Source organism: Zophobas morio, unplaced genomic scaffold (genome assembly GCF_036711695.1).
Source record: "Zophobas morio isolate AGI-343-1 ecotype UQ-CSIRO unplaced genomic scaffold, CSIRO_AGI_Zmor_V1 ptg000031l, whole genome shotgun sequence".
Lineage (NCBI taxonomy): Eukaryota > Metazoa > Arthropoda > Insecta > Coleoptera > Tenebrionidae > Zophobas > Zophobas morio.
This window is the reverse complement of record NW_026972136.1, coordinates 4,394,427-4,416,022: the sequence shown is the minus strand read 5'-3', so window position 1 is coordinate 4,416,022 and position 21,596 is coordinate 4,394,427. Positions and strand designations below refer to the sequence as shown.

Sequence of the window (21,596 nt, the reverse complement as noted above, 5' to 3'; positions counted from 1 at the left end):
TCGAAGAATAAAAAAGTTCCAAACTTTATATTAATAATTGAAAAATTTTAAATTAAAAACTCGAAAAATCGCAAATTTGGAAATTGTAAATTCAAAAAATTGCTAAACAAAAATCTAAAAATGAAAAGTCGGAAAATTGAAGCTCGAAAACTTGAAACAAGAAAAAATGTAAACTTGAAAAATTGTAAGATTGAAAATTGGAAATAAAAAATTGAAGAAAGGAAAATTTGAAAATTCGAAAAATTCGAAAAATTTTAAACTGCAAATCGAAAAATTGCAGAAACGAAAAATTGAAAAATCGAAAAATTTGAACTCGATAACGGAAAATGGAAAAATTGAAAAATTGTAAGAGCGAAAAATTACGAATCAAAAACTAAAGAAACAAAAAATTGAAAAATTAAAACTCAAAAACTGTAGAAACCAAAAATTACAGATCGGAAAATTGAAGACACGAAAATTTGAAAAGTCGGAGAATGAAAAAGTTCCAAACTTTATATTAATAACTGAAAAATATTAAATTAAAAATTCGATCAATCGCAAATCTGGAAATTGTAAAATAAAAAAATCGCTAAATAAAAATCTAAAAATGAAATGAAAAGTCGGCAAATTGAAGCTAGAAAAATTGAAATAAGGTAAAGTGTAAATTTGTCAGATTGAAAAATTGCAAATAAAAAATTGAAGAAAGGAAAATTTGAAAATTCGAAAAATTCGAAACATTTTAAATTGCAAATTGAAAAATTGCAGAAACGAAAAATTGAAAAATCAAAAAATTAAAACTCCCCAACGCAAAAATCGAAAAATTGAGAAGCTGAAAAATCGAAAGACTGATTAAATTAAATTAAAAATTGAAGAAAAGAAGTGACAAAAAATTGAAAAATTAAAACTTGAAAACGGAAAAACGGAAAAAGTGAAATAAACGAAAATTTAGAATACCTTTGTAAAATTTGAAATACGAAAGAACTGTAAAAAACAAAAATTACAAATCGAAAAATTAAAGACACGAAATAGATTAATTGTAAAATAAAAACCGAAAAATAAAAATTGAGAAATAGAAAAATCAAAAAAGTTAAAAATCGAAAAAAATTGGAAAACGAAACATTGTAAAAAATTTTAATTTAAAATTGAAACATCGTAAGAGCGAAACATTTTAGAAACGATAAATTGAAAATTATAAAAATTAGAGAAACAGGAAAATTGAAAAATCAAAATATGTAAAAATTGAAAAATTGAATGGACAAAGATGGAAAAATTAAAAAATGAAATTTTCAAACGCTGAAAAATTCAAAATTTCGAAAATTTTAAATTGTAAATCCAAAGATTGAAGACATGGAAACTTGAAATGTCGAAAAATTAAAATTCGAAAAACGGGAAAATCGAAAACTCGAAGAAACCAAAAATTCAAATATGTAAAAACTGCAAAAGCAAAAACTGTAAGAGCGAAAAATTACAAATTGAAAAACTGAATACATTAAGAATTAACAATTGAAAAACTGAAAAGCTGAAAAATCTAAAACTTGAAAATTGCAATAATTGAAAAATGAATAACTGAATAATGTTAAATTGAAAACTCGAAAAATCGAAAAATCGCAAACGTAGAAATTGTAAAATTAAAAAATCGAAGAAACGAAAATTTGAAAATTCGAAAAATTCGAAAAATTTTAAACTGCAAAACGCAAAATTGCAGAAACGAAAAATTGCAGTAACAAAAAATTGAAAAAACGAAAAATCAAAATTCGAAAACGGAAAAATTGAAAAACTGAATAGTCGAAAAATTGGAAAGTTCCAAAGTTGAAAAATTGATTAATTGAAAAAATTTAAATTGAAAACCAGAAAAATCGCAAATTGAAAAATTGCAAAATATAACTCGGAAAATTAAAAAGCTGAAAAATCGAAAAGCTGAAAAATCGAAAATCTGAAACAAGGAAAAACGTAAAATCTAAAAATTGTAAGAATGAAAAATTACCAGTCAAAAATTGAAGAATAGAAAATTTCAAAATTCCACCAAATCGGGAAACGGAAAAATAAAAAAATCGAAAAATCGAACAAACCAAAAAAAATAGGAGTATCTAAAAAAATCTATAAATTGTAAAAGCGAAAAATTACAATTCAAGAATTGAAAACATGAAGAATTGACAGTTGGAATAACTAAACAGTTGAAAAATCGAAAAATTTTAAATTGAAAAACTAATGAAACCAAAACTTGAAAAATTAAAACTCGCAAACGGAAAATCCGAAAAAATGAAAAACCAAAATTTAGAATACCTACATTTGTAAAATTTGAAAAAACTGTAAAAACCAAAAATTACAAATCTATAAAGTGGAGAGACGAAAAATTGTGAAATTCCAAAGTAGATAAATAGATTAATTGTAAAATAAAAATCGGAAAATTAAAAATTGAGAAACTGAAATATCAGAAAAATTGAAAATCGAAAAATTTGAAGAAACGACAAATTAGAGAAACAGAAACTGAAAAATCAAAGTTTGTAAAAATTAAAAAATCGAAAAATTGAATAGACAAAGAATGGAAAACTTAAAAAATCAAATATTCAAACGCTAAAAAACTGAACAATTCAAAAAATTTTAAATCCAAAGATTGAAGACATGTCGAAAAATTAAAATTCCAAAAACAGAAAAATCGAAAAGTTGAAACCAAAAATTAAAATATGTAAAAATTGAAAAATCGATTGTAAAAAATTGTAAAAGCGAAAAATTACAAATCGTAAAACTGAATACAAGAAGAATTGCAATTCGAAAATCTGAAAAGCTGAAAAATCGGAAGATTGAAAAATTTTAAATTGAAAATCGAAAAACTGAACAAACAAAAAATCGAAAAATTAAAACTGGAAAACGGAAAATCGGTAAAATTGAAAAAACGAAAATTTAGAATACCTTTAGAAAAATTAGAGAAGCAGAGAAATTGAAAATTTAAAATTGAAAAAAACGAAAATTTAAAAGTTGTAAAATTGGATAGACAAAGATTGAAAAATTAAAAAACTGAAACATTCAAACGCTGAAAAATTGAAAAATTCAAAAATTTCATTGAAGACACGAAAATTCGAAAAATTGAAAATTTGGAACAATGAAAATTGTGAATAGTATGGAAAAAATAAAAAATCAAAAACTGTAGACACCAAAAATTACAAATCAGAAAACTGAAGACACGAAAAATTGAAAAGTCGAACCACTGAAAAATTCCAAAGTTGAAAAATAGAATAAATGACATTTTTAATTTAAAACTCGAAAAATCGCAAACTGGAAAATTGTAAAAACTGAAAAATTGTAAAAATGAAAAACTGTGAAATAAAAATTTGAAAAATGAAAAATTGAGAAACTGATAAAAGAAACACTGAAAAATTATGAAAAATGAAAACTCGTAAAATTGAAAAAACCAAAAAGGTAAAATTGCAAGATCAAAAAAATTCCGGAATAAAAACTGAGCAATTGAAAAATGAAAAAAGGATAATTTGAAAACTTAAAAACAGCAAAATTAAAAAAAAAACAAAAATATAAAACTAAGAAATTGTAACATGGAAAAAGTGCAAATCGAAAGAGTGATAATTGAAAAATTAAAAATCCAAAAGAATAGAAAAAATGATACATCAAAGGACTGAAAAATCGCAAAACTAAAAAAACGCAAAATTAAAATACGTACATTAAATTGTAAAAGTGAAAAATTGAAGGCACGAAGAATTGGAAATTTAGAAAATAAAAAATTTAAACAACTGAAAATTTGGACACTTGTAATAATTGGAAAGTTGAAAAATTTAAAAACTGAGAAATTTTAATTTGCAAATTTGGAGAATCGAAAAACTGAAAAATCGAAAAATTTAAGGCATGAAAGACTGAAAAATTCGAGAGTTGAAAAACCGGATAATTGAAAAATTTTGAAATTGAAAACTCAAAAAATTGCAAAGCAAAAACTGTAAAATCGATAAATTGCAAAATAAACATGGAAAAATTAAAAAGATTCGAAAACTGAAACGGAATATTGAGAAAACAAAAATTATAAAATTGAGAAAAACTGAAAAACCGCAAATTGGAAAATTAAAATTTGTAAATATTGGAAAATCCAAAAGAAGAAAAATCAAAAATTTTAAATCGCAAAAGGGAAAAATTGAAATATCTTAAAAATTAAGAAACAAAAAAATCTAAAAACTGAAAACCCGAACAATTATAAAAGAGAAAAATTACAATTGGAAAGCTTCTTATTTTTGAATATTATTATAAACACTCTGTATAATAAGGTTCAATTTTAGTGGTATCACAACAAAACTGATGACATAATAAAATTAATAAAAATAAAATCCAGTAACACACTAGAGAAATTTCAAAAAATAAAATGGCCTAGTAGTTTTGCTCTTAATGGGACAACTTTTATCTGTATAAAAGTTTAAATGTTATCTGAATCATGAACTTCAGTTAAAAATGCCCGTCGACATCAGAACCGATTGCGCTACTTGAAATTCATTTTACATACTTTCCGCCCGAATCGCCTCTGTGAACCCATTATGCAGTATATTTCCTCTAATACCGCCCTTTACTCCGCCGAGCACTATTTCGATTCAGATCGAACGAATTCCCATGTCGTCGTGCTTTTATTACTTTCTATTTCAGAAAAGCGCACTACAACACAAAAACAAAACATCCCCTGCAATATCGACCAGACGGCACGGACAAAACCCATTCCGCTCCGAAAAAAGCGCAAATGAGCTTTAACACAGTTTAAATTGAAGCAATCGCTTTGTTGTCCGCTTGTACTGCATTTAATTAGCGTAATCAGACTGAACCTATATTCAAAGCGAAATCCGAATGATGGCCAGTAAAAAACGCATAAAGGGGTCGCGGCCCGGCAAAACATGTTAACGTCCAATTTATAGTAGTAGTTACAAGTGTAACGACATTCATTTTTGCGTCTACAAGCAAAACTATAAAAAGCTCGATTCGAATTAATTAAAGCGTAGTTAGCGATAATTGAAGGTAACGTAAGGAGACGGTTAAACCATCGAGATAAAATCGGATAATAAAATCGAGTTTTATAACGGTCGAGAGCGAGATTGAATAGTGAATGGGCTGCGAATTGAATGCACGCGATTAAATTAGCTCGGTTATTATACCGCAGTAAGAGCCGGATGGTGGTTGCACGATTGACGAAACGACTTGTAATTTATCGTGTTCATGTGTTCCCACATAAATTGCAGCTAAATGTGTTTTTTTCCTTATTTGGGGCAAGTTATTGCGAATTATTTGGACGACGAAGTCGTCCCATGAGCCTTTTTAAATTCAAATTAAGTGGGTTAATCAGAATGGAATTTGTGACGAGTCACAATTTTGTTACTTACAATTTTGATATTTTTATGAAAATAGTTGAGCGTCTGGAACACTACTCGTTTTTATTTCTCATGTTAGCAACGGGACCTCGCTGGTGCTCCGATATGATGTCGCGCCAGACGAAATTCCAGCCGTCTGAGGGTTGATTATCGTCGGTTAATATAAACATTCGATAAGGTGCAAGGGAAGCAGTGAAGGGGGCAGTCTGTTCTTTCTTCTTGAGGAATAAAGACGTATTTTGATTTTGCTCTCGCGTTTACTTTTCCCTGTGTAATTTTTGGGACTTGATATCATTTGATATTAGTTCAGAAGTGGGATTGTGCCACGTGCAGTGTAGTGATAACTGCAAGAGTACAGTGCGATACCTTTGTAAAAACAACAGGAGGATGGGCCGGAATAGAAAACGACGTGAGCCTTCGACCTCCTCAAGTGACGAAGAACGACATCAACGTGAAGGATGTTCTTCTAAACGTCCCCGGGAAAAGTATCCCAGTGAGAGAACTCGTCGGAGCTCGGAGACGCGACGTGCGAAAGGAGGATCCGGTGAGCGTATCGAACGTCTGGAACGACTGGTGGAAAAATTGGTCCGGGAAAGATCTACGGAAACAGGGACAAGCACGGGTCTGGGTAACCAGATCAAGTACATTACGAGAACTGACTGTATCCCGGAATTTGTTCCGGGCAACCCGAATATGTCGATTACCCGCTGGCTGTTCAAGATCGACCAGTTAGGGGAGGTCCACGGTTGGGATGACGTAGAAAAGGCGTACCACATGCAGAATGGACTCCGTGGCTTAGCCAAAAGTTGGTACAATAGCCTCAGCCATATTAATTATCCGTGGGCTGAGTGGAAAAATCTTTTAATGAAAGCTTTTCCCGAGCACACTGATTATGCGTCCTCGTTGCATAAGATGCTGAAACGGATAAAGGACCCCAACGAAACCATGGCAACGTACTATTACAATAAAATGGAGTTGTTGCAAGTTTGCCGTATTTCGGGAAAGGACGCTGTTTCTTGCGTCATAGACGGTTTGGCGAACGTAAGTTTGCAAAATGGGGCACGAGCGGGCAGATATGATTCACCAGAAGCCTTATATGAAGAATATCTGTCTCGAGTGCAAGACGAAACAGACGAAAGTAAACGAGAGAAACACAAAATGCATTGGCTGAGAAAGGAGAGTCGTGTAGACCGGAATAGGTACTTCCGAGGGGAACGTCCCCAAACGAGCGGCTCTGATCTTAACTCTAGGAAGGGGTTAAAATGTTATAATTGTCATGGCGTAGGTCATATGGCGGCAATGTGTCCGAAACCCAAGATAGTGTGCAAACGTTGCACTCGTTTAGGGCATACGGCCGAAAATTGTACAAAGAGTATTAAAGGGAAAGAGGTGTTGACCACGCAAAGTGACAAATGTGGCCAACGTGTGTATTTTGTGGACTGCGAAATGAATGGTTGTCCGACACGGGGTTATGTCGATTCCGGGAGTTCGGCGATAACAGTACAAGCTCGCACAGCTGACGAGGCTAAGATTGTGTATAAACCGTCCCGGGCGATGATAAGAGGGTTCGCCGGCGGAGTGTCACCGGTAATCGGAGAAGCCAGTGCTACACTTCAAGTAGGGGATGTGAAGGTCGACGTCCCTGTCTTCATTATTGCCGATGACCTACAAACAATACCGGTCATAATTGGACAGCCATTTGTGAATCATCCAGATGTCCTGTTGGTGATTAATGGCGACAAATTGTGGGTGTCGAAGAAATACGATCTACCGGCTCTTGAAGGGGTCGAACCGACGAAAGTCGCCGTATGGGCGAAGGAGGCTACTGTGATCCCGCCGCAACATGTTGGACATGTCGAGGTGGAAACATCATACACCGGTACCATCTACGTGGACCTGACGTCGAGGCAGTACGAGCGACATAACCACGTCATCCCCAGGTGTGTTTTTGGCGGCCTCCAGGGTGTCCTGCCTGTCATGAATTTCAGCACGGAGGAACTGCATTACCGGAAGGGACAAACAATCGTTCGTGGACAAAAATGCTACGAGGAACCGGTAAAAGACAGCGATCCTGTAAGTAATTTCATTTTGGCAACTCAGATTTCTCGCACTCCATTTACATTGCAGGATGTCAGTGTGGATCCAGGGACCCCGAGTAATGTAACAGAAAGTCTGTTACAATTACTGAACAAATATCGAGATTGTTTTGCGCAAAATCTGAACGAACTGGGAAAAACAAATTTAACCGACATGTCTATTAAATTAACCACGGACGAACCGGTAACGTACAGGCCTTATCGGCTTGCTTACGCTGAACGAGTTAAAGTACGCGAAATCGTAAACGAATTAAAAGAAAACGATATCGTTCGCGATTCGCATTCGCCATACGCGAGCCCCATTCTGTTAGTTAAAAAGAAAACAGGGGAGCAACGACTGTGTATCGATTATCGCGCTTTAAATAAAATCACTGCAAAAGATAAGTACCCAATTCCACGTGTAGACGATCAGCTGGATCGGTTGTACGGCGCTGCATATTTTTCTAGTTTAGATTTAATGTCTGGGTACTATCAAGTAGGCATGAATGAAGAATCGATTCCAAAAACTGCTTTCATAACACCGGATGGACATTTTGAATTCTTGCGTATGCCGTTTGGATTAGTAAACGCTCCTGCGGTATTTCAACGTCTCGTTAATCAAGTTTTAGGAAATTTGCGCTTTGAAAATGTTCTCGCATATATGGATGACATTTTGTTACCTGCGACTGATTACGAATCCGGCTTGCGAATGCTCGAGAAAGTTCTGCAGAGCTTCCGTGCATCACATTTAACGTTGCGATTGAGTAAATGCCATTTTTTCCAAAAGCAATTGGAATATTTGGGACATGAAATAACGAAAGACGGGGTACGACCAGGCAATAACAAAATAATGGCGGTGCAAAGTTTTAAAACACCCGAAACAGTACGTGAAGTCCGTCAGTTCATCGGTCTTGCGAGTTATTTTAGAAAATTTATACGTGATTTTGCCACCATAGCGAAACCATTGACAGCGTTAACGCGAAAGGGGACAGACTTTGTCTGGCAAGATGAACAAGTGAAAGCTTTCGAAATATTAAAGGCCAAATTAACGGAACGGCCACTCTTCGCGCTATATGACGTTAATGCGGAAACCGAAGTTCACACAGACGCTAGCAAGTTGGGGTTGGGCGGTATTTTAATGCAGAAACAAATAAATGGCCGTTGGCAACCTGTTATGTACTTTAGTACGCAGACAACTAAGGAGGAACAGCGGTATCACTCGTATGAGTTAGAAACTCTCGCAGTTGTTCAAGCTCTAAAGCGATTTCGTCCTTATTTATTCGGAAAAGAATTTCGGGTGGTTACAGATTGCAATGCATTGCGAACGGCGTTCACGAAACGGGATATTTTACCACGAGTTGGACGGTGGTGGTTAATGATGCAAGAGTACGACTTTACGGTAGTTTATAGGCCGGGCAGCGGAATGAGTCATGTTGATGCGCTAAGTCGAAATCCGGTGGAAGCTCCAATAAGTTTTGACGAACTAGATTTATTAACAATAAGCCTAACTGAAGACGATTGGGTGCTTACCGCACAATTGCAAGACGATCGTATTGCGTATTTACATGAAGTTCTGTCTCGAAATCCTGCGGACCGTGATGAGAAAAACATCCATACGGAGTATAAATTACAAAATAATAGAGTTTTTCGGAAAACCGAGGACGGATTACGATGGGTCGTTCCTAAAACAGCTCGACGGCAACTAACGATGCTTTGTCACGACGAAAAAGGGCATTTTTCCGTCGATAAAACATTTAGTTTAATGAAACAAAATTACTGGTTTCCGTCAATGCGACAATATGTAAAGCGGTATATTTCAAGTTGTTTAGGATGTCTGTTTAATAAAGCTCCTGCGGGAAAACAACCTGGTTTCTTACATCCAATAGAAAAAGTCCCAGAGCCTATGAATACTATACATTTGGACCATTTAGGTCCGTTCGTTAAGAGTAAGCGTAAAAACACACATTTATTAGTAGCTGTAGATGCGTTTACGAAATTCGTAATTATGAAAGCTGTGCCTAATACGAAAGGGGTGCATGTCGAAAACTTTTTGCGAAATAAAATCATCGAAGCTTTCGGTGTTCCAAAGCGGATAATTACCGATCGTGGCACGTGCTTTACTAGCAAAAAGTTCACGCAGTTATGTAAAACACTCGGTGTTAAAGTAGTACTTAACGCAACGGCTACGCCACGCGCAAACGGGCAGGTAGAACGATATAATCGTACGATTTTAGCTTCCCTATCAGCGACGTTCTCTGATGAGGAAAGCTGGGACAAAGAAGTCCCAAAAGTAAGTTGGGGTTTGAACACTACGGTTAATAAAGCTACGGGAACAACCCCATTTAAGTTGTTATACGGTTACGAACCACGGAGCGCGCACGATGCGTTCATTGTAAATGAAGTTGGTACTGATCAGTATAATAAAGACTTGGCCAAGACACGAGAGGCAGTTGGGGAAAGTCTCCGACTGCAGCAAGAACGTGAAAAGTCACGTTATGATCGCAGACGTTGCGAACCGAAGAAGTTTCGGATTGGACAACTGGTCCTGGTGCGAAAAGTTCGCACCACAAACGAAGGGAGTAGTAAGAAGTTACTACCTAAGTACGATGGGCCCTATACGATTAAAAAGGTGTTAGATCATGATCGCTACGTTATCGAAGATCCGAAGGGATCTCAAAGAAGCCAGAAACGTTACACTGGTATTCATTCTGTTGACAAATTAAAGCATTTTCGAGTCTGTCGAAGTGACGATTCAGATGCTTCTCGGTCTGACGAGGCTAACGACTAATTATTTGTGTGTTTGCAGGTATGTGTGTCTCATGATGCTTAGGATACTGCTACCCCCCAATCACAGTTTCCTCGAGGACGAAACAACGTCAGAACGGCCGAGCTGTTAGCAACGGGACCTCGCTGGTGCTCCGATATGATGTCGCGCCAGACGAAATTCCAGCCGTCTGAGGGTTGATTATCGTCGGTTAATATAAACATTCGATAAGGTGCAAGGGAAGCAGTGAAGGGGGCAGTCTGTTCTTTCTTCTTGAGGAATAAAGACGTATTTTGATTTTGCTCTCGCGTTTACTTTTCCCTGTGTAATTTTTGGGACTTGATATCATTTGATATTACTCAGACGTGTTTTATTTTCCTTCACTGGCACTTGTGGCATCTAAAAACCTATTTTATTAACACGCGAAATGTGGTGGCTCATGTTTGCTATGAAGAGGTGCTTGTACATCCACAGCTCTGTGTAAACATAGAGTGGCAGAACTCGCACGTATAAATCGTCTAAGACTTCCTGTGTTTGTTTTAATACAAGATTTCTTAGGGTCCTTACAAACACAAACTGCAAATATCACTGTTTGTTTAAAATATTAAGACACTCTGAATAATAAACTGTGCCGTTAAAATAAACGTTAAGATTATCGAACACGGGTTCAATGAAAATGAAACTTTCACTATTGGTGGTCTGCGTATTTGTACATCGGAATTAGATTTGAATGAATGCGAAGCTCGTACTCATAATAATCAACGAAGTTAACGAGTTGGCTAAATATATAATAATAATAATATCAGATTAAATAATAAAATTAATTTATTCATTAATTTAACGTATAAAGTATAATTAAAAAATGGTGACACTCCATCCACTTACTTACATGTGTTGCGCTCTTGAACTTGATTGCGAGTGCAGCGAGCACATTCAGGTGTTATTCAAAATTATTATTAATAAGAAAATTTTCAGTGTATAAAAAACGAATCTTGAAGATTCATGAATACTGAAGTCGCAACATGAACGTGCTCGCAGCGCTCGCAAAGGTTTGTTTTTTGAAGTAACGCTTAGAGTGCGAGCACAGGGAGCATGTGCCGATCTTATTAACAATAATTCACAGCTCTCCCTGAGAAGTTAAATTTATTAGTAACAAAAAAATGTATTTATCGTCAAAAAAAAAAATTTATGGTTGGAGAGACGTGAATGTGCTCGCTGCGCTCCTATTTTGAGGGTGTGTTTTTTAAGATGTAGAGGTTTATTATTACAATTGAACCCGGACAGCTTTGCTAAGACATTTTCTTGAATACTATAAGAATTAAATCCGAAAAAAATATCGAAAAACTGAAATATTCAATAGTTGAAAAACCGAAAAATTGAAAAACTGCAAAGTAGAAATAGAAAAATTAAAAATCCAAACATTGGTAAAATGATAATTTAGACCACCAATTGAAAGTAAAAATTGAAAAGTCGGCAAATTGAATATTCGAAAATTTGAAATTTTGAAAATAGAAAAATCAAAATTTTGAAAAATTCAATACTGCAAATTGATAAATTGAAGAAACGAAAATGGAAAAGTCGGAAAATTGAAACATTCTGAAATTGAAAAATGGAAGATCGAGAAACTGGAAATTGAAAAAATTCGTCAAAATTGAAAAATTGAAAAATTGAAGACAAACATAAAAAATAAAAAAAATGAAAATTCAAAAAACTGAAATATTCAAAAGTTAAAAAATCGAAAATTTGAAAATTTTTAAATTGCGAATCGAAAAATTGAAGAAACGAAATTGAAAGCTCAAAAAATTAAAAAATCGATTAAATGCAAAATTTTAAATTGAATAGTCGAAAATGGCAAATTGAAAAATTGCAAATACAACAAAATATAAATCGAAAAATTAAAAATTAAGAAACTGAAAATTCGAAAAAATGAAAAACCAAAAAATCTAAAAACGAAAAATTTAATAAAGCAAAAATCTAAAATCGATAAATCGAAAAATTTAAATTTGCTAATCGAAGGATTGAATAAACGAAAAACTGAAAATCTAAGAATTTAAAAAACAAAAAGTGAATAATTGAAAAAAAATATATGTAAAAAATGAAAAACCGAAAAAGTATAGAAAATTCAAAATTCAAAATAAATCAAAGGAATATTCAAAAGTCGAAAAATCGGAAACTTGAAGTATTCAGAAGTTGAAAAACTGAAAAATTGAAAAAAAAGAAAAATTGAAAATTTGAAGAATTTAAAAATTCCAGGATTAAAAACAGATTCGTTGAAAAATTTTAAATTGAAAACTCTAAAAATCGCAAGTTGAGAAATCAAATATTAAGAAAACGAAAATCGTAAAAATGAAAAATCGAAAAATCGTAAAACGAAAAACTCAAAAAGGCAAAAATCTAAAATCGAAAAATTGAACAAATCAATTGAAAAATTCTAAAAGTTTGAAAAAAGGAAAAACGAAAAATTGAAAAATCGCAAAATTAAAAAGACGAAGGACTCAAATTTTAAATAACCGAAAACTCTAAAAATTGAATTATTAAAAGTGGAAAAATAGAAAAATAGACAAATTTAAAGCGTCAGATCGAAAAATTGAAATATAAAAAAAATCCAAAGTTGAAAAACCGAATAAGTTTTATTTAATTGAAAACTTGAAATATTGAAGAAACGAAAAATTGAAGAAAAAATGAAAAGTTAAAAAATCGATTAATTGAGAATTGTTAATTTGAAACATTCGGAAATTGAAAAATTGGAAGATCGAAAAGCTGGAAATCGAAAAATGGAATAGGTATCCAAAAATTCGAATATGTCGAAATTGTACCGCCGAAAAATAAAAACACAAAAATTGAAAATTAAATAAATGAAAATTCGAAAAATTGAAATATTCAAAAGTCAAGAAATTGAAAACTTAAATATTTTTAAACTGCAAATCGAAAAATTGAAGGAACAAAAAATTGAAATATTCCAAAGTTGAAAAATCGATAAGAAAAATTTTAAATTGAATACATACTCGAAAAATGGCAAATTGAAAAATTCCAAAATCAAAATAAGACAATTGAGAATTAAGACACTGAAGAATTGTAACAATGAAAAATCGAAAGACAAAAAATTCGAAAAATTGGAAATTTGAAGAATTTAAAAATTCCAGGATTAAAAACAGATTCGTTGAAAAATTTTAAATTGAAAACTCTAAAAATCGCAAGTTGAGAAATCAAATATTAAGAAAACGAAAATCGTAAAAATGAAAAATCGAAAAATCGTAAAACGAAAAACTCAAAAAGGCAAAAATCTAAAATCGAAAAATTGAACAAATCAATTGAAAAATTCTAAAAGTTTGAAAAAAGGAAAAACGAAAAATTGAAAAATCGCAAAATTAAAAAGACGAAGGACTCAAATTTTAAATAACCGAAAACTCTAAAAATTGAATTATTAAAAGTGGAAAAATAGAAAAATAGACAAATTTAAAGCGTCAGATCGAAAAATTGAAATATAAAAAAAATCCAAAGTTGAAAAACCGAATAAGTTTTATTTAATTGAAAACTTGAAATATTGAAGAAACGAAAAATTGAAGAAAAAATGAAAAGTTAAAAAATCGATTAATTGAGAACTGTTAATTTGAAACATTCGGAAATTGAAAAATTGGAAGATCGAAAAGCTGGAAATCGAAAAATGGAATAGGTATCCAAAAATTCGAATATGTCGAAATTGTACCGCCGAAAAATAAAAACACAAAAATTGAAAATTAAATAAATGAAAATTCGAAAAATTGAAATATTCAAAAGTCAAGAAATTGAAAACTTAAATATTTTTAAACTGCAAATCGAAAAATTGAAGGAACAAAAAATTGAAATATTCCAAAGTTGAAAAATCGATAAGAAAAATTTTAAATTGAATACATACTCGAAAAATGGCAAATTGAAAAATTCCAAAATCAAAATAAGACAATTGAGAATTAAGACACTGAAGAATTGTAACAATGAAAAATCGAAAGACAAAAAATTCGAAAAATTGGAAAATCGAAAAATTAAGAAATTTAAATTTGCAAATCGAAAAATTGAAAAGTTGGGAAATTAAAAAATGATAATTAAAATGTCTAAAAACTGAAAAATCGAAAAATTGAAAACAAAAAAATAAGAAATTCAAAAAAACTGAAATATTCGATAGTTGAAAAAAGAACGGAAACTTGAAAACTCGAAAAATTGAAAAAAATTGAAGTTGAAAAATGAGATCTATGAAATTGAAATCTCAAAAAGCCGTATACTGAAAAATTGCAAAATATAAATCGAAGAATTAAAAATTAAGAAACTGAAAATTCCTAAAAATGAAAAACCACTCAATCGAAAAACGAAGAATTGAACAAAGCAAATATCTAAAATTGAAAAATCGAAAAGTTGAACACAAAAAGAATAGAAAATTCAAAATTCAAAATAAATCAAACGAATATTCAAAAATCGGAAACTTGAAGTATTCAGAAGTTGAACAACTGAAAAATTGAAAAAAAGAAAAATTGAATATTCGAAGAACTCAAAAATTCCAGGATTAAAAATAGATTCATTGAAAAATTTTAAAGAGAAATTAAATATTAAGAAACCGAAAATCAAAAAATTGAACAAATCAGTTGGAAAATTCTAAAAGTTTGAAAAAAAGGAAAAACCAAAAATGGAAAAATCGCAAAATTAAAAAAAAAACGACACATAAATCCCAGAGACGAAGGATTCAAATTTTAAATAATCGAAAACTCGAAAAATTTAAAACAGATCGAAAAATTCAAATATAAAATATTCGAAAGTTGAAAACCGAATAAGTTTTAAATTGTAAATTTGAAATATTGAAGAAACGACAAATTGAAGAAAAAACGAAAAATTGAAAAATGCGCAAGTTGACAAATCGATTAATTGAGAACTGTTAAATGAAAACTTAAAAAGTCGCAAACTTAAAAATTCTAAAATATAAATCGAAAAATTAAAAATTAAGAAACTGAAAATTCGGAAAAATGAAAAATCAAAAAATTGGAAAACGAAAAATTGAAAAAGTAAAAATCTAAAATTGAAGAAACGAAAAATTGAAAATATAAAAATTCGAAAAACAGAAAAACTGAACAATTGAAGAAACGAAAAATTAAAATACTTACATTACAATTAAAACCTGAAAAATTTAAGGCTGTAAATTGAAAAATTGAAGAAACGAAAAATGGAAAATTCGAAAAATGGAAACATTCTGAAATTGAAAAATTGAAAGATCGAAAAAGTGGAAATCGAAATATTGAATAGGTATCTAAAAACTGGAAGAACGAAAAAATTGAAATATGTCAAAATTGAAAAGTGGAAAAATTTAACACAAAAATACAAAATTAAAGGATTGAAAACTCGAAAAATTGAAATATTCAATAATTAAAAAATCGAAAATTTGAAAATTGCAAATGGAAAAATTAAAGGAAAGAAAAACTGAAAGCTCAAAAAATTGAAAAATTCCAAAGTTGAAAAATCGATTAGCTGAAAACTCAAAAAGTCACAAACTGAAAAATCGCAAAATATAAGTCGAAAAAATGAAAAATCAAAAAATTGAAAAATTCGGAAGTTGAAAAACTCTTAAATTGTTAAATTGAAAACTCAAAAAGTCGCAAACTGAAAAATTGCAAAATATAAATCGAAACATTAAAAATTAAGAAACTGAAAATTCGTAAAAGTAAAAGATAAAAAAATCGAAAAACGAAAATTTGAAAAAGTCAAAAATCTAATGGAAAAATCGAAAAATTTTAAATTGCTAATAGAAGAATTGAACAAACAAAAAATTGAAAATCTAAAAATTCGTAAAACAGTGAACAATTGAATAAACGAAATATTAAAATATATTAAAATTGATATTCGAAAATTTCAAATTTTGAAAAGTTAAAAAATGAAAAACCTTAAAAATTTTAAAGTGTAAATTGAAAAATTGAAGATACGAAAAATGTAAAAGTCGGAAATAGAAACATTCTGAAATTGAAAAATTGAAATTGATACATTAAAAATTCGAAAGTTTAAAACCCGAATAAGTTTTAAATTGGAAAGTTGAAATATTGAAGAAACGAAGAATTGAAGAAAAAACGAAAAGTTGACAAATCGATTTAATTGAGAACTGTCAAATTGAAAACTCAAAAAGTCGCAAACTGAAAAATTGCAAAATTTAAATCGAACAATTCAAAATTAAGAAACTGAAAATTCATAAAAATGAAAAATCAAAAAATTGAACAAACGAAAAATTGAAAATCTAAAAATTCGAAAAATAGAAAAACTGAACAATTGAAAAATCGAAAAATTAAGATATGTTAAAATTGAAAACCTGAAAAGAATAAAACTGTAAATTGAAAAATTGAAGAAACGAAAAATAGAAAAGTCGAAAAATAGAAATATTCTGAAATTGAAAAATTGAAAGATCGACAAAGTGAAAATCGAAAAATTGAAAGCTATCCAAAAATTCGCAAAACGCAAAAACTGAATAATGTCAAAATTGAAAAGTTGAAAAATTGAACACAAAAATACAAAATAAAAGGATTGAAAATCCGAAAAATTGAAGTTTTCAAGTCAAAAAATTGAAAACTTGAAAACTTGAAAATTTTTAAATTGCAAATCGAAAAATTGAAGGAACAAACAATTGAGAGCTCAAAAAATTGAAAAATTCCAAAGTTAATAAACTGATTAAATGCAAAATTTTACATTGAAAACTCGAAAAATTTCTAATTGAAAGATCGCAAAAACAAAATCGAAAAATTGAGAATTAAGACACTGAAGAATCGTAACAATGAAAAATCGGAAAGCGAAAACTTGAAAGATTATGACATGGAAAAATTTTAAATCAAAAAAGTGAAAATTCGAAAAATTCAGAAATTTAAATTTCCAAATCGAAAAATTGAAGAAACGAAATACTGAAAAGTTGGGAAACTGGAAAAACGAAAATTAAAATGTGTAAAAATTGAAAAATCGAAAAATTGAAGAGAAAAAAATAGGTACATAATTCAAAAACCTGAATATTCGAAAAACCGAAAAATTCAAAAGTGGAAAAAAACAGAAAACTGAAATATTCAAAAGTTGAAAAATCGAAAAATTAAGAATTTTAAAACTGCACATCGAAAAATTGAGGAAACAAAAAACTGAGAACTCGAAAAATTGAAAAATTCAAAAGTTGAAAAATCGATGCAAAACTTTTAAATTGAAAACTCAAAAAGTCGCAAACTGAAAAATTGCAAAATATAAATCGAAAAATTAAAAATTAAGAAACTAAAAATTCGTAAAAGTGAAAGATCAAAAAATCGAAAAATGAAAAACTGAAGAAAGTAAAAAATCAAAATTGAAAAATTGAAAAATCTAAAAATAAAAAAAAACGTAAAAAATGAAAAACCCAAAATTTGATTACAGAAAGAATAGAAAATTCAAAATTCAAAATATTCAAAAGTCGAAAAATCAGAAACTTGAAGTATTCAGAAGTTAAAAATTGAAAAATTGAAAACTCGAGAAATTGAAAAATTTCAGGATAAATGAATTGAAAAATTTTAAATTGAAGACTTTAAAAATCGCAAATTGAAAAATTAAATATTAAGAAACCGAAAATCGTAAAAATGAGAAATCGAAAAATCTAGAATTGAAAAACTGACAAACGAATTGGAAAATTCTAAAAGTTTGAAGAACGGTAAAACGAAAAATTGAAAAATCACAAAATTAAAAAAACGAAAAATTATATAAGCGAAAAATTATAAATCCAAGAGACGAACAATTCAAATTTTAAACAGTCCAAAACTCGAAAAATTGAAGTATTAAAAAGTTGAAAAATACAAAAATTTAAATCGCCAGATCGAAAAATTGAAATATAAAAAAAAACTGAAGACACGAAAAACTCAAAAATCGCAGTATTCAGAAGTTGATAAATAGAAAAATAGAAAAATTGAAAAAAGGAAAACTAAACAAAAATTTGGGGATTGAAAAATCGATTAATTGCAAAAATTAAAAAATAAGAAACTGAAAATCGTAAAACAAAACATTGAAAAAAGGCATAGGTAAATCTAAAATTCAAATCTTATAAGATGAAAAAATTCTAAATTGATAAATTGAACGAATTGAAAAATTCTAAAAGTTCGAAAAACGGAAAATCAGAAAATTGAAAAATAGGAAAATTAAAAGAACGCAAATTTAAAATATAAATCAAAAAATTGTATAAACGAAAAATATTACAAAGTTAAAAATTAGAAAAATAGAAAACTATAAAACGTCTCATCGAAAAATTTAAATTTCAAAACGAACTGAAAGCACAAAATTCGAAATTTGATATAATTTTAATACAAAACAGAAAAATCCAAATTATATGACCCGTTTCCTAAGGAGAAGTTACTCCAGACCAAATATAAACAAGTGTGTTTTCGTAACAAAATCCATTCGAAGTGTCGTGGACAAACAGAAAAAATTATAGGTTGTCAAAACACATTTACAGGATAATTTGAAACTACATTTAAAGATTCAAAGTATTCGATTCAGCAGTAAAAGCAGACGAAAACCGGAAACTCAAATTTACGTATTCTTCCAACTGTAAAACACCAAGAAAACATCAAATTCATATTTCCCAAAAGACTCCATCACAATATTCCCTTAGCTACTCATCGCCAAGTAAAAATAAAACATACCGAAACACAACACACCGAAAACTCAACTTTCCACCAACCACAACCCAGACAACACCCCTGAGGCCCTCATAACCTCCTATAATTGCACTCGCATATACAACACCAATTTGCAATATATCACCCATGCCACCCGATACTTATTATTCTCGATGTGCGGGTGTACCCCATTATTTGTGCTGCCAACAAACAAAACCGAAACAAGTGCACACGTCAAAGTCGCACAATGATCAAAGATAAAAATGTGTTTGTTACTGCAGAAACTCGCATGCAAATGCGAAGCAACGTCATGCGTTGCTTTGATGTCCAAAAAACAAAACCGAAGAGCGATGGGATTCTGAGCCGAGGACGAGGACAGCGGAGTTGCTTATTTCAGGTAGGTACGCTAATAACATCCGAAAGCTGTCACCGGCGATTTTGTGGGAAGACTCGTTAACTTCACAATAACAGATGTAAAATGCAAATAAAAGCTCCATCGACGAGGTGAAAGTGTCGCTCCGTTAATTGCTCTAATTGGTGTAAGAACAAGGGAATGTTGGCTGGGAGGCGAGGCTGGAATGCTTGCTAAATGGCTGCCGACACGGCACGATTTTATTTTGGGGGCTTTTGTGTGAGATTTTATTTTTATTTTTATGGATGGAAGTTGTGTTTTTCAAGTTTTGTTTCACATTCATGTTTTTTCGACGTTTCATGACCTTTAAAGTACGAAAAAAGTTGTCTCCTATTTACGTCTGTCTGCCTGTCTGTCTGTCTGATGTCTGTGTCTATATATTAGGAATTTGATGTAGATGGTAAAACGATAACCATTAGGATAACGTCACCTCCAATATTTACAATAATATATTTTTTTTATTTTATAAATATTTAAATATTTATAAAATAAGATACTCCTGCACTTGTGATGTATAAATCCATGTTGAATTTTCACTCTAGACATCCAGATTTTTGGAAAAAAATTAAAATTTCATAGAAACATTTTGCAATTTAAATTTGAAATTGCAAAAACGAATGCTCTGAAATCTCTATACTTGTGGTTTATGAATGTACTCACTTGAACAAAAACATATCTTTTATTTTAACTTGTAAAAGTTATCATAAAAAATAAAATTCGCAAAATCAAATTTTATAATTTTTCGAAAAATCTGAATTTTTCATTCTTCGTTTTTTTTTCAATTTTACAATTATTTGATGTCACAATTTTTCGGTTTTTTTTCTTTCATTTTTCAATTTTTCCAATTTTCGATGTTTCGATTTCATAATTTTTCGTTTTTTCAACTTTAATTTTGTCAATTTTTCCATTTTGCAGTATTTTGATATCACAGTTTTTCATTTTTCGAATTGTCAGTTTCTCAGTTTTTAATTTTTCAAGTTCTTGATGTTTATTTTTCATTTTCCCGATTTTTGATTTTCAATTTTTGATTTTTCATTTTTGGGTTTTTTCTATTTTTAAAATTTTTCAATTTTTCAATTTTTGGATTTCGAGATATCCGATCTGCTGACTTTAATTTTATATGGTGCCATTTTATAAAAGGTATGTACATTTTTCGATTTTTCGATTTTGCTCTTTTTCGATTAACCTTGTAAAGGTTATCAAGTTATCATAAAAAATCAAATTCGCAAAATCGAATTTGATAATTTTTCGAAAAATCTGGATTTTTCGTTCATCGTTTTTTTTCGATGTTACAATTTTTCGTTTATTTTCTTTCATTTTTCAATTTTTCCAATTTTCGATGTTTCGATATAATAATTTTTCGTTTTTTCAACTTTAATTTTGTCAATTTTTCCATTTTGCAGAATTTCGATATCACAGTTTTTCATTTTTCGAATTGTCAGTTTCTCAATTTTTAATTTTTCAAGTTCTTGATGTTTATTTTTCATTTTCCCGATTTTTAATTTTTAATTTTTAATTTTTCATTTTCTGGATTTTCTAATTTTAAAATTTTTCAATTTTTCAATTTTTGGATTTCGAGATATTCGATCTTCTGAGTTCTTTAATTTTATATGGTCAATTTTATAAAATATATGTACATATTTCGATTTTTCGAGTTTGCCCTTTTTCGATTAACCTTGTAAAGGTTATCAAGTTATCATAAAAAATAAAATTCGCAAAATCGAATTTGATAATTTTTCGAAAAATTTGGACTTTTGATCTCGCAATTTTCGTTTTTCGTTTTTTTTTTCGATTTTACAATTATTGATGTCACAATTTTTCTTTTCTTTTCTTTTATTTTTTAACTTTTCCAAGTTACGATGTTTCGATTTCATAATTTTTCGTTTTTTCAACTTTAATTTTGTCAATTTTTCCATTTTGCAGTATTTTGAAATCACAGTTTCTCATTTTTCAAATTGTCACTTTCTCAATTTTTAATTTTTCGTTTCCTCAAATTTTCAAGTTTTTGATGTTTATTTTTCATTTTCCCGATTTTCTAATTTCCAATTTTAAAATTTTTCACTTTTGCAATTTTTGAATTTCGAGATATCCGATCTTCTGATTTCTTTAATTTTACATGGTGCGATTTTATAAAACATATGTACATATTTCGATTTTTCGATTTTGCTCTTTTTCGATTAACCTTTTTACTTCCCGAGCGTAAGCAAAGGAAGTATTGTAATCGAGTTCGTCGGCCGACTCTCTACTTTTACGTTTTCTCGATCTTTCATGACCCCTAGAAGACGAAGAAATAGGTCTCCCATTTCCGTCTGTCTGTCCGTCTGTCCGTCCGTCTGTCCGTCTGTCCGTCTGTCCGTCTGTTGTCCCGGATTTTTATTAGACAGATAATCTCCGAAA

At 30.3% G+C, this 21,596-nt stretch overlaps 2 protein-coding genes across 2 annotated transcripts in view; one reads left to right on the top strand and one right to left on the bottom strand.

The window, feature by feature from the left end:
* LOC135139502 (fibrillin-2) overlaps nt 1-21,596 on the bottom strand; it is a 175,968-nt gene that overhangs the window by 121,513 nt on the left and 32,859 nt on the right. The window lies entirely within an intron of this gene.
* Nucleotides 5,410-10,468, top strand: LOC135139418 (uncharacterized). Its single transcript, XM_064069637.1, has 2 exons — nt 5,410-7,400; nt 10,209-10,468. Exons 1-2 carry the CDS (start codon nt 5,715-5,717, stop codon nt 10,230-10,232), a joined length of 1,710 nt encoding a protein of 569 aa, XP_063925707.1. The 5' UTR covers nt 5,410-5,714; the 3' UTR covers nt 10,233-10,468.

Coding starts and splice junctions, on each gene's coding strand:
- LOC135139418 (XM_064069637.1), top strand. CDS start 5,715: ATGGGCCGGAATAGAAAACGACGTGAGCCTTCGACCTCCTCAAGTGAC. Junction 7,401..10,208: donor CGGTAAAAGACAGCGATCCT/GTAAGTAATTTC, acceptor GTGTGTTTGCAG/GTATGTGTGTCTCATGATGC.